The sequence below is a fragment of the Benincasa hispida genome, chromosome 12, assembly GCF_009727055.1.
Source record: "Benincasa hispida cultivar B227 chromosome 12, ASM972705v1, whole genome shotgun sequence".
NCBI lineage: Eukaryota > Viridiplantae > Streptophyta > Magnoliopsida > Cucurbitales > Cucurbitaceae > Benincasa > Benincasa hispida.
In genome coordinates this window covers 57,725,410-57,738,868 of record NC_052360.1, presented here as the reverse complement: position 1 = coordinate 57,738,868, position 13,459 = coordinate 57,725,410, and the positions used below count along the sequence as shown (strand labels likewise).

At 35.0% G+C, this 13,459-nt stretch overlaps 1 protein-coding gene across 1 annotated transcript; it reads right to left on the bottom strand.

Moving 5' to 3' along the window:
* Nucleotides 1–10,497: 10,497 nt before the first annotated feature.
* On the bottom strand, nucleotides 10,498–13,022 carry LOC120067157 (heavy metal-associated isoprenylated plant protein 33-like). The gene is given in 5 exon segments (XM_039018609.1): nucleotides 10,498–11,936; nucleotides 11,938–12,284; nucleotides 12,377–12,452; nucleotides 12,618–12,731; nucleotides 12,850–13,022. Coding segments are annotated over 4 exon segments (1,056 nt in total). The 5' UTR covers nucleotides 12,648–12,731; nucleotides 12,850–13,022; the 3' UTR covers nucleotides 10,498–11,333.
* Nucleotides 13,023–13,459: the final 437 nt, after the last annotated feature.

Sequence of the window (13,459 nt, the reverse complement as noted above, 5' to 3'; positions counted from 1 at the left end):
ATCAAGAGCAAAAGGTTTGAAAGCTTAATAGGTCCATTTATGGACTAAAACAAGCATCTAGATCTTGGAACATTAGATTTGAAGTGCGATCAAATCATTTGGCTATGATTAGAATGTTAATGAGCCTTGTGTTTACAAGAAAATCATCAACAGCTCAATAGATTTCCATATGCTGTATGTGGATTATATCCTACTCATTGGAAATGATGTAGGTTTTCTGACAGACATTAAGAAATGGCTAGCCACCCAATTCCAAATGAAAGATTTGGGAGAGGCGCAGTTTATTCTAGGGATCCAAATCATAAGGGATCGTAAGAACGAAAGGCTGGGCTTGTCTCAGGCATCATACATTGACAAGATGTTGATTAGGTACTCGATGCAAAATTCCAAGAGGGGTTTATTACCTTTCAGGCATGGAATTATTTTATCTAAGGAACAGTGTCCTAAGATACCTCAAGAGATTGAGGAAATGAGATGGATTCTCTATGCATCGGATGTTGGTAGCCTTATGTGTGCAATGTTATGTATTAGATCTAACATTTGCTATGCAGTAGGGATCATCAGTCGATATTAGTCCAATCCAAGATTAGATCACTTGACGGCGGTCAAAACAATCCTCAAGTATCTTCGGAGAACGAAGGACTATATGCTCGTGTATGGAGATAAGGATTTGATTCTTACAGGATACACAGATTCTGACTTTCAAACTGATAAATTCTCGAAAATCGACATCAGGGTCAATATTCACTCTGAATGGAAGGGCTATAGTTTGGCAAAACATCAAGCAGGGATGCATCGCGGACTCCACTATGGAAGCCAAATATGTAGTCGCTTATGAAGCTGCTAAGGAGGTTTTTTGGCTTAGGAAGTTTCTTACGAATTTGGAAGTTGTTCCAAATATGTCTTTGCCGATTACACTTTATTGTGATAACAGCGGAGCTGTGGCAAATTCTAAGAAACCTCGGAGTCACCGAAGAGGCAAGCATATAGAACGGAAGTATCATTTAATCAGGGAGATTATGCATCGTGATGATGATTGTCATGAAGATCGCGTCGGAGCACAATGTTGCTGATCTGTTTACAAAGGCTCTCACGGCTAAATGTTCGAAGGTCATCTGGAGAGTCTGGGTCTACGGGATATGCAGCACCTTGTCTAGGGCAAGTGAGAGATTATACTGATGTATAGGTATGCCCTCGTTTATTGTATTTTCTTCTATTTTGTATTGTACATTAATCTCCCAAGGCATTAGGACAAGTGGGAGATTATTGGGATTGGTGTCCTAATTCTCATGGTAGTCTCGTAGTTTGTAAACATTCTGTAAACATATTGTTATTAATAAAATAAGTGTTATTTTATAAGCTTTTACTCAATCCAATAAACTAAGATCCAAGGTTATTTTATGTAAGTTAAGCATGTATGTGGAGACATACAAGTGGATCATGTTGGGGTTGATGCCCTAAAGTCTCGTGTCCTGTTGTTTGTAAATAGCTTGTAAGAACACTTGTGTTGTATAATATATGTTATTTATTTCACATCTTGTATTTTGCTCAGTTGCCTTTTTTATTTGCTTTACCACAAACTAATAAACATAAAATCCCTGGTTATCTGTATGTGACTCAAGCATGTATGTGGTGACATACAAGTGGATTATGTCTTGAGTGATAACCAAAATGGTCTGTAATATATGGATATAGGAGGGAAACCTTATCCTGGTAACGCTACGGATACGTCCCTCTTTGTGGAATGGTCACAAATGTTGTGACTTGTCACAGATGGTCTAATCCTAATCATTCGTGTTGGGGACATGCGAGCGGGGGCGTCCTATACAAAGAGTTTGTATAAAACCTGACCACGAAGTGTTAACGTCTCGTTATATAACACCATTCATGACAGAGACTTCATTTCACTAGGATGACCATAGGTAACATGATCTCAATCATGAGTGAGTTGGGAACTCCTGCCATTGATGGCGGTCCTTTGATTTGTATGGGTGCTAATGGCCAGGTCGCCGGTTAAAACTTACCATTTTGGGGATAGCTGGGAACTCAGCTACACAAGATGGAATTCACTTCTTCCTTGAGGCAGGGGTAAGTAAATAGATAGCTCCCTTAAGAGCTGATTCCGGGGCTTGAATGATGTGGCACCACACACCTTCTCTTGGCCCAAGAGGTGTTCACACATAGTTGGATTATGTTGTATTGTTCATTAGAGAAATCAGTGGTACTTAAGGAGTGAGATGTAACTACAGGGACAAAACGATAATTTGGCCTAGCTGTACATACGAGCATCTGTGAAGGGTCATCGTACTCATGATTGGTTATATCCGATGGACACAGAAATATATCTGTGGTAAGAAGAGTTCAGCTATTGGTCTTTAGTGGAATGCCTGACAGTTAACGGATGGTGGATCTTGTGGCTAAAGAGTTTAGTCAGCTATTCAAGAACCGTTGGGGCTTCGAGCCATAGGTCCATTAGGTCCCTTGGGTAGCTTGGATAAAGTTGAGAATCAGTGTTTATGTTAATTTGAAATATTCAAATTGACAAGAGGAAGTTCGATTATATATGATATAATTGGACTGGTTAATTATATATGATATAATTGATTAAATGTATGAGATACATTATTAAGGAGAAAATTAGATATAAATATGATTTATATCAAGTAGAGGAGAAATTACTATAGTAGATATGTGATATCAAACTATAGGTTAAAAATATAATATGATTATATTTATTAATATTTTAATTGGTTAATTATATGATAATTAACCCAAAATCACATTCAAACGTGCATAGTAGGAATGCGTCAGTTATTGTAACCAATGAATTAAAAATGAAATTGGTTTCATTTTGAATCGTTCGTTCGTGCGAAAAGAGATAGAAGAGTGCGTTGGTGAAATCGTAATTGATCGCTTAAAATCGAGAGCCTATACGATAGTCGCTCTGCACCTAAATGATCGTCCACCTCATACCTAAACGATCACACACTAAGTCCTAAACGATCGTATAATGTGTCGTGTTTGTTAAACGATCGTATACCTTTTCCTAAAAAATCGTTCAGTAAAATCTACACGATCGTGTAGTTTCTCCTCAATAATAAGCATCTTGTTATACGATAACATCTTTTTCCCTCCCACTTGCTTATCGCTTACACGATCTGTTCTTTCTCCTTTCTCTACCAAACTCACCAAAGACTACGCTTTGGGTTCTCACTCCGAGAATACCTGGGGCTCTTTTCTGGTGGTGTCGTCCCCGTTCCGTACGTGAGTTTGCGGTTGTTCGTGCTGTTGCAGTCGACGCATCTGCTGGGGGTTGGTTGATCGGGTAGAGGTTTCCGCTGCGTTGAGTTTCGAAGTTTGAAGAACGTCTTCAACTGGTACGAAAACTCTCTCCCTCATTTATTTTTGTTCAAAGCATGCCTTTAATTGACTGTACGTTTGCATAATTGTGCGTTTGAACATATTTGATGTATTTTGGTCACTGTGAAATTGGAGCGATCCGAACGCGCTCATGAAACTCTTCAGTAAGAGATCCTTCAGATTATGCCTTAAGTAATAACCTAAATGGTCTTAAGTAAAAAGAGGAATACCTTATCCTTGTGACACTGTGGATACGGTCGGCTTTGTAGATGTTACAAGTGTTTAAAGTGCTACAAATGGTTTGATCCTAACCATTCATGTGGAGACATACGAGCAGTGGTATCATACACAAAGGGTTTGTATAAGATCAGACCATGAAATGATTCATCTCTTTATATAACGTCGTCCATAATTGTGACTTACATTTCACTAGGATGGCCATAGGTTATATGATCTTAATCCAATATGAGTTGGGAACTCCTGTTCATGAGAGCGGTCCTTTGATTTGTATGGGTAAGAGTGGTGAGATTGTCAATTCAACAAGCCTACCATTTTGGGGATTTTTATGATTAGGGAGCTGGGAACTTAACTACACAAGACGAAATTCACTCCTTCCCAGAAGCAGGGGTTAGTAGATAAATTGCTCCCTTAAGGGTTGATTCCGGGTCTTGAACATAGTAGTCACGGTCTCTCTTGGGAAGAGAGGACTCGATCATAGTAGGACTATGACTTATTGTTCATTAGAGGAATCAGTGGTACTTAAGGAGTTAGATGTAACTATAGGGGCAAACCGGTAAATTGGCCCAGTTGTATTTACGAGCAACTTGTGAAGGGTCATCGTACTGTTGATTGGTTATATCCAATGGATACAAAAATATATCTGTAGTGTGAAGAATGCAACTGTCGACCTTTAGTGTAGTAATTAACGGTTAACAGATGGTGGATCTCGTGATTAAAGAGTTTAGTCAATTATTCACGTACCGTTGGAGCTTCAAGCTACAAGTTCATAAGGTCCCTTAGGTAGCTCAATGGAAAATCAGATTTTGGGTTAGTTTGAAATGTTCAAATTAATAAGAGAAAATTTGATTATATGTGATAGAATTAAATTGATTCAATTATATGTGATATAATTGATTTGATGTATTAGATACATTAATTGGAGGAATTAATATAAATATGATTCATAATAAAATTTAAATACCATAAAATAGAAAAAGAATTATAATTTATATGTTTCATATGATGAAATATTAAAACTATAGGTTATAAATATAATATGATAAGTTGGTTATTGTATTTATTTATAATATATTTATTATGTGATAATTAATTAATCTTTTTCTTTAATAACCAAATTGAGTGGGAGGTTATTGGAAGTTTTATGATAACTTTGAGATAAAAGGAAAATAGTTTTCCAAAATTCAGAAGTTGATGTATTCATTCGGATTGGTCTCACAAAAAGTCTATCGAGTAAAAGTGTTTTACTAAAGGATAGCATAGAGAGCATACACGATCGAGTACTGAGTTTATTATACGATAGTTACTCATTTACTCGTTGCTACACAATCGAGTAGCAAGTCTACACGATAGGCTTCTTCTTACTACACGATCGAGTATCTAGTGTATGCGATAGATTTTTTCCATCTCCCACTTACACGATCGTCTACCTCCTTTATTCCTCTATCCAAAGTCACATAGAGCCACAACTGCTGGATTCTCACACCGAGAATACTAATGTAACTCTTGTGGTAATGTTTTAGTTCCGTTCGAGGGTTGAGGATTGAGTTTAACTCTTAAACATAATGATGAGATGACTTGTATTTTTGGATTACTGGGCTACCAAATAATTAGCCATGCTAAAAAATTTAAGGTTTTAATTTTGAATGTGGTAGAGCGATTTTCTACAGGAGATCTCAAGTCATTTTGCCTTCAAGTTTTTGGCCGTACACTATTTTGATATGTTGGTTGTTGATATTTTATTTCATTTTTGTCTTGCTCAACCTGTGCTAGATGCAATTTCATCTTAAACAGATTTCATATTTAAAGAGTTAACATAATCTTAATCGCAAGAACCAAAATAATCACTTTTCAAAAAATTAGAGACTATGACGGCTGTTTTTTAAAGTCTAGGGACCAAAATAGAACAAGATTCAAAGTTTGAATACCAAAATAAAATTGAAAATAAAGTGTTTAAAACTATGTAAATTTGAAAATTTTCTAGTACTTCTATAACACTTAGTCTTCGTGTTCACATCAATTTATATATATATATATATATAATTATTTAATATTATTAAACTCTACGTAATTATTAAAAAAACTTTCGACATATTAATAATTAACAAGAGTAGTATCTACAATAGTATTAGAAATTTTCTAAACTTCGACCAAAAAATTGGGTTTTCTAGAAAAGATAAAAAGTGGAAAAGAAAAATCGGCGGCGAGTATTAGAGTAGAGTAATAGTGGAAGAGGCAACGTGTCAAAGAGAGATTGGATACCACAAAATGACATTCATTTCAGTACCACCCAATAGGGAAACACCAGGCCCCACTTCAACTTTCACTTTCTCATTGCTCCTTCATTTTTAAAGTCTAGTCCCCCCCCAAAAAAATAACCCTTATTTATTTATTAGGTTAAATTATAAATATTAGGACTTATATCAATTTATACGTCTTAATTTTGGAGTTTGTACCATTTTAAATTTTAAACTAATAATTATATCAATTTAAATCTTGAAATTTAGAAGTGTATCAATTTCAACCACAAACTAATAATTGTATCAATTAAAATATTAAACTTTCATAAGTAAATCATTTTAATTATTAAACTTTCATAAGTATATCCATTTAAACATCGATCTTTCATAAATGTATTTAAATAAAATATAATAGAGGGTTTAAATTAATATATTTATGAAAATCCAGGGTTTAAATTAATATAATTATTAGTTTGTGGTTCAAATTGAGACACTTGTGAAAGTTCAAGGTTTAAATTGACACCACTCCCAAAGTTTAGGGATAAAATTTGATATTTACCCTAAATATTATCTTTCCAACCTTTATGATGCCCTTTTGGTGTCTATTTAGTTCAAAAACTACGTTCATAAATTTTGGATGGCTTTAAAAGTCATTCCTATTAATCTAATCTTGTGGATTCAAATAATGAGAATAATTATTTAGGACATGAGTTCAATAATGTATATATGCAACCTTACCACAATAGGACGAGAGGAAAATTTACATTTTTGACTTTTTGGTGGAAGTTACAATGTCTTAACCAATTGAATTATGGTCAATGTTGATGCGAGAATTTGTCTAATAGATTGATTGATTGTCATGCAAGTAAGAAGTTACCTAAACCGAAGTGATACTAAGATGAGTTAGAGTAGCATCGGCCCTCCTATCTATGTTTTCCCTTCTTGACATGAATGTTAGAGTCATACAAGTCTAATGGAGGGTAAAGAAACCTCTCACAGATCTCAACTAATTTCAAGAACACATCATATCAAATTATTAAGTGCTATTTAATCAAACCTACTGTTAGATTATATAAAATCAAATTAAACTTTATTCACCAGCTTTAACTTTTAGGTCAGTTAGTGATTCAAGACCTAAGTAAGGTTGACAATAAATACCCAACAAAATTAAGTTAGAGAGGTAGAATATAATAGAAATAAATTCAAAATTTTCTTTTTTTAAAAAAAAAAATTTATAATTTAACCTCAAAAGGATGAGAGAGAGGAAATGGGTAAGAGTTTGTCTCACATGTCCTACAAATGATTGAAAAATTTTGATTGTAAAATTGGAATGGTGTGAAAAGAGAAACCTGTTTAACAAGTAACGAAGAAGAACAAAGAATTAAAGTGAAAGCTACAAAGAGTAAGCAGTATATTTTGAATCTCTCTCTCTCTCTCTCTTTTTTTTTTTTTTTTCCTTTTTGTTTTTTCCTTTTTTCTTTTACCTTTGCACAACTCACAATCCTCCGTTTCCATTTTCGGATCTTTTTCCCAACCCGTTTTAATATTAATTAAATATCCATCCACGCTCCGATTACCTTAAACTCATTGCCAAACACACCCATTAATACTACACTACACTTAATAAATCATTCCAATAATATTGTCACCCCTTTGTATTCAATCGTATTTATTGTGTAAACATAATTTTTATGTTTGATTTTTTTAAAAAAAGAAATATATAGGGAACGAGTTTTGATAATCATTTTCTCGAAATTTAATTAGAACATCATCTGGTTTATAGATTGAGGAATGCTAATAACTATATTGAGTTATTTGACACTTATTCCGTTCCTGATCATAATAATTTCTAATATATTCTCTCGTAAAATATAAATAAAAGTCCATATACTTTTACTACGTAATGGGTGTAGTGTAGATAGATATTAGTTAAATACTCTCAAAATTTAAACTTGGTGAAAAATTGTTTTGACACTATATTGTGACGACTTTGTTGAATAATTCCTCGAGTTGCAAGTATAAACACAAATCCTACTAAATTTATTAGATGAAAAGATAACATAATCAAGATCAAATTAGTTGTTTTTATAAAATTCAAAAATTAAAACAGATATTTTAAAAGTTAAATAAAGTAGACATTGAAAGTTTAAACGATCAAGATAGAAGTACGAGAATTAACATAAATTAAATTGAGTTTTTTAAAAAATATTTTGAGAAGTAATTTAAATTGTTGGTTGTTTGTTTGTGTGAAATTTATTTCATTAGAGTCGACAACCGTACAAATCACAAAGTCCTGACATCATTGACTTTCTCGAAATATTCCTTTTATCTAACGGATCAGAACCCGAGTCCGCAGTAGATCTGCTTTGCCGCGTCACACAGAACAAAAACCACTGGGAAATGATCAGGTGTTGCCTATCTCACATAGGGCTCCACATCAATAAGCCCTGTGATTGGACACATGGGTGAAGGGTTTAATCTTTGGTTATGATGATCAGCAGATGGGAGGCTTTTGATTGGTGGGCTCCATTTGACAAGACTAGACTATTTTCATCAAACAATCTCCACCGTTGGATCTTCCAAATTTTTATTTAAACTCCTTTTTTTTAAAGAAAGAGAGAGAGAGAGTTTAGTTACGTGGTCAATATCAAAGATGTACTATGAAGTTTGTTTTTGGAGCTTGTGATTGAACAAGATGATAGATTTCTAGCATCTATACTCTATTTCCATTTTGTTGATTGGGGTCAGATATAGGAGGTTTTGCCGACCCCTTCCCAATCATGAATCAACTTATTTAAAAATAATTTAACTAGTTAAGATATATATTATCTATTAAAAGATTAAAGGTTTGAATCTTCATGTTTTATTTATATTTGAAAATAAATAAATAAAATTCTTCTCTCGAGTTTGGTATATATTTTTTTCATCTTTTTGTGGAGGGTCTAATGAATTTTCTTGTTTGGATGCATTGCATTCTAAAAATAACCTTAGATTAATGGATCTTTTAGTTATGTGATATTGAAAATTATTAAAGGAGATGAAAACATATATACCCTTTTGATATTGACGTTTCCATAAAAAAAAAAGGTTGAAATGATTCTGTTGAATTGAATTGATGATAATGGGAGACTCATTTATGATGTGTGAAAATGATGTTAAACTGAGTGATGTTTAACTTCATTTATATATAAGTTGAGTTCAAATCTTTTATTTTAACTAAATTAAGCTTTGATCAATTTTCTTAGATAGTATTCCGTCTATAAATATTAGTAATATTAAAAGTTACATCTTTTTTTACGATATATATATTACTTTTGCGATTTTTTTTTTTTTTTTTTTAAAGAAATACCATTAAGAGTTGAAAATCAAAGTAAAGATTAAAGTCTTAGATTTTTTTTTATTTGTTTTGAAGAAATTTGGTCATCCAATTCAATTTCCATTGACAATCATTGTACAAAGTAATTCAAAACATCAAAATGATAAATGTCAACAATACAATCCATCTTATGAATCAACTCAAATGGCTGGTTGTATCAAGTCATAAGAAGTCCACCTCAAATCCATCTATAGTTTTTAACTATTTCTTCCACTTAAAAAATTAAAAAACCTCTTGAAACCCATTTTATTTTATGTCATAATACAACACAATAATAAATATATTAATTTTTCAATTTTAGCCCTTATACTTTCAATAATAAAATTCTAATACAAATCAAACTATAGGAATTTTTCAATAGTATCTCATTTATGTTCCAATTGTAATATCTATAATATTTTAGTTAAAATATCAGTTTGACTACTGTATTTTGAAATTTGTTCGATTTTAATCCTTATAATATTTTAGTTAAAATATCAGTTTAACTATTTCTTCCCAAATTGGATTGAGTTGGGTGCGCAAAAAGAACCCACCCATCATTTGGTTCACCAATTATTAAAGAGGTTTATTATCTCGTTATTCACATTAACTCACATTTTTCACCTCGTTATTCGCATCAACTCTCCTAATTATTCTTCTCCTATAATAATTACCAACTCAACTCAGTGCGCCAAATGCCTCCTAAAGGAAAAACAACTCTACTTGAGAAACCCATACTATATTTTGTTGAATGAAATGAATGAAATAATAGAATGATGTAATGTAAGTAGTAAATTTGGAAATGAAGTATGAATTGAATAGAAATGACTCTAAATTCATAGATGGGGAATTGTTTTGGAACCAATGAAAATGGTAGAGAGAAAAAGGAGAAGTGGGACAATCCACAGAGGATCCCAACTCATAGTGTGAGGTCCACCTCACAAAACTCCATGGGCATTGAAGCCAACAGTGAAGGTTTTTAATTTTTGGGAAATCTACAAAAGAGAGGAAGCAAAAGCACATGAGACTTCTCACACAAAGGAATGCAATAACAAAAGAGATAATAATAATAATAATAATAATCATGATTGTAAATCCCAATTGGAACACTGAACCATTTGCAATTGGGATAGTTTATGAGGGCACTTCTGTAATTTTCTTAATTTTGCATTCTACCTTCTTTTTTTTTTTTTTTTTTTAACCATATTGTGAAAGAACCCCCTCAACTTCCATTATTTATCATATTACCACAACCCCATAAAAAAGAGAAACTCCCACTAATGGCTACTTAGGAAAATATAGAAAAAGAAAGAACAGATTAATTGGAGAGATTTTACTGAAAATTAAAAACCATTCCCAAGTATATTATGATAACAACATCATCAAACTTCTAATTTTTTTTCTTTTTTTAAGCTCTCCTGATGAAAACTATAAACTGAACATTTTTAATCTGTCATGAAAACCAGAAACCAGAATTTCATCACCATAATATTAGAGCTCTAATTATGGTGGCAAAGCTCTTCAAATTCTGGCTGAGTTTTTTTTTTTTCCTTTTTTCCTTTTCTTTTTTCACATTACATTGCAACTTGCAGTGTTTTCATCGCTGAAAAAGTGGGTGTAATTGTCGCCGGCCGGTGGCGGCTGGTGATACGGGTATGGGTACGGTGGCAGGTAGTTCACGGCGGGTGGTGGCCGCGCGTACATCATTGCTTGGTTTGCCATGGCGGCGCGTTGGTGATTCATTGCTGCCATATATTGCTGTTGCTGTTGGTATGGGTTGCCGCCCATTGCCTCCGCTGGTCCGGGAGCTCCTTGAAAATACGGCTGCCGGGTCCGCCGCCGTTCATGGCGGCCGCCGGGAGGCCTTGGACGGCCGGAATGGAACCCATTTGACTCATTTGCATGTTCCCCATTTGTGCCATTGGCACGTTCATGTTCATCGGCCGGCCGCCAGCACCCCGGCGGCCATTCCTCCTGCTGACAACCCGTGAGGACCACCCATGCCCGGAAAACCATGGGGACCACCACCGTTCATTACGTGAGCAATTTCACCACCGGCCTTTTTTCCGCCGTTGCCATTATTAATAGGACCGCCGCCGCCGCCACTATTGCCGCCGTTCTTTTGAGACCCACCATTGTTATTACCATTCTGGCTTCACCGTTTTTCCCCCACATTTTTGCCAGCACCGCCGCCTCCCCACCACGCCACCGCCGGCACTACCTTTTTTCCCTCCATTTCCGCCTTTACCGTCGTTTCCACCGCCCATTCCATTCACGGGCATTGGCATTGGCATAGCTCCGCCACCGCCGCCCTTCTTATCTGCTGCATTGGCAGCAGCCTTCTGAGCATTAATTAGTTGCTGCATATTAATATTCCCATTTATCATCGTCATGTTTGGCATCTGACCTCCACCGCCTCCGCCTCCGCCTCCGCCACCTCCGGCAACGACGCCAGCGCCGACACCACCCATGACCGTCTTCATTTTACTCGGAGGAAGAGGAATATCATCCAAATCATCTTCAAGTTCATCATCATCAAACTCGTCATCATCAAATAACTCATCATCCAAATCATCGTCATCAGTCAGATCACCATCCTCCGGCAAATCGAACTTCACTGCCTTCTGATTTGCCGGAATCGGATCTTTAAACGGCGGCATTTTCACACCCTTCAACTGCGGTGGCAACATCTTCGGATCTTGAAACGGAAACCCATTCATCTGCTGCTGCAATTGCTGCAGCTGTTTGAAGCTGCTGCGGCAGAATCTGCGGTGGCCCACCCCCACCACCACCTCCACCTCCGCCGCCGCCGCCGCCACCGCCGCCCGATTTCGGCTGATTGTTCCCACCCTTTGGAGGCCCCTGTTTGTTATTACTCCCACTTTTACCATTCTCAATCTGCAAATTTTTCATCTGATTCGCGAGATGGTTTTGTTGGCCGCCATTGTTATTGTTGGGATTAACCTTCGGAGCTCCCCAAAGCTCTGCATATTTCCCTGATTTCGAGAGTTTTTTAATCAGAGTAGCCGCGTCTACATTTCCAGAAACTGTTACCTTCCCTAGCTCTGCATCTATTTCCGTAGTGAAAACCCCTAAAATAAAGAACAAAACAATTAAAAAAAAAAAAAACAAACAAACAGAGAACAAGAAATTAAAGCGAAACAGAGAGAAAAAGAGAACCCACCATCAATTTTCTGCAAGATTTTCTTAACCTTCTGCTTACACCCATCACAGTGTATATTCACTTTAAGAACACATTTCTGAAAAAACGGAGCAAAACAGAAAAACCCCACCAAAATAGAGCACGAGTATGATCATCATATAGAACTAAAAACATCATATTTCTCCACACAAATCCAAACTGAGATTTCATATTTCTTGCAAAAAATCACAAAGGAAAAATGGAGTTAGAGAAAAAGGGTTACCTGGATCTTTAAGAACTCTTCTTTACTCATTGCTTGGTCTCAGAAGGAAGAAACAGAGGAGAGTACAGAGTGATAATAATGGAGGAGAAAAGAGAGGAATGAATGGTTGTGGATCTGACAGAACAATAAAGAGCAAAACAAGATGAAGAAGAAGAAGAAGAAGAAGAAGAAGAAGAAGAAGAAGAAAGGTTAATTACATAGAAAAATTTGTAAAGGGGTCTGATTTTGGTACCTTGTTTGAGGACCACAGTCATCAAATGCTTGAGAAAAAAACCAGAGAGAGAGAGAAATGGAAGAAGGAGAGAGGTTGTCCAAAGGCTTACTCTATCAGTCTATCTTCTTTTGGGGCTTTATTTATTTATTCAATATTTATTGCTTTTTACAAACAATATATATATTTTCTACTTTGTTGAGTTTAGATTGCTTCTTCCCATTTCTAGTTGAAGCAGAGGAGTGAAGTGTGAGTGTTTGGAAGGGAAAATAATTATAATAATAATAATAATAATTTTTTTAAAAAAAAAGTAAGAAAGGCAAAGAAAATGAAAAATAATATAAAAATCAAAGTAAGTGAAGAATGCTCCAAAATTTCAACCACATTCGGCTCGGCTTCGGTTCATGAATATGGCTCGGCTTCATGATAAGCCTCTCATACATGCATTCACTCATTCTGAGAATTCAGATTTTTGGCATTTTGAATCATTATTATAGTTTTTTAAATAATGGTTTATATTATCGTCTTGGACCTTCTACTTTGATATCATTCTATTTTAATGCATGTATTTTTAATATATCTTTGATTAAGTTATAAGATTAGTCCTTCATCTTTTTGAAACGTACGTTGA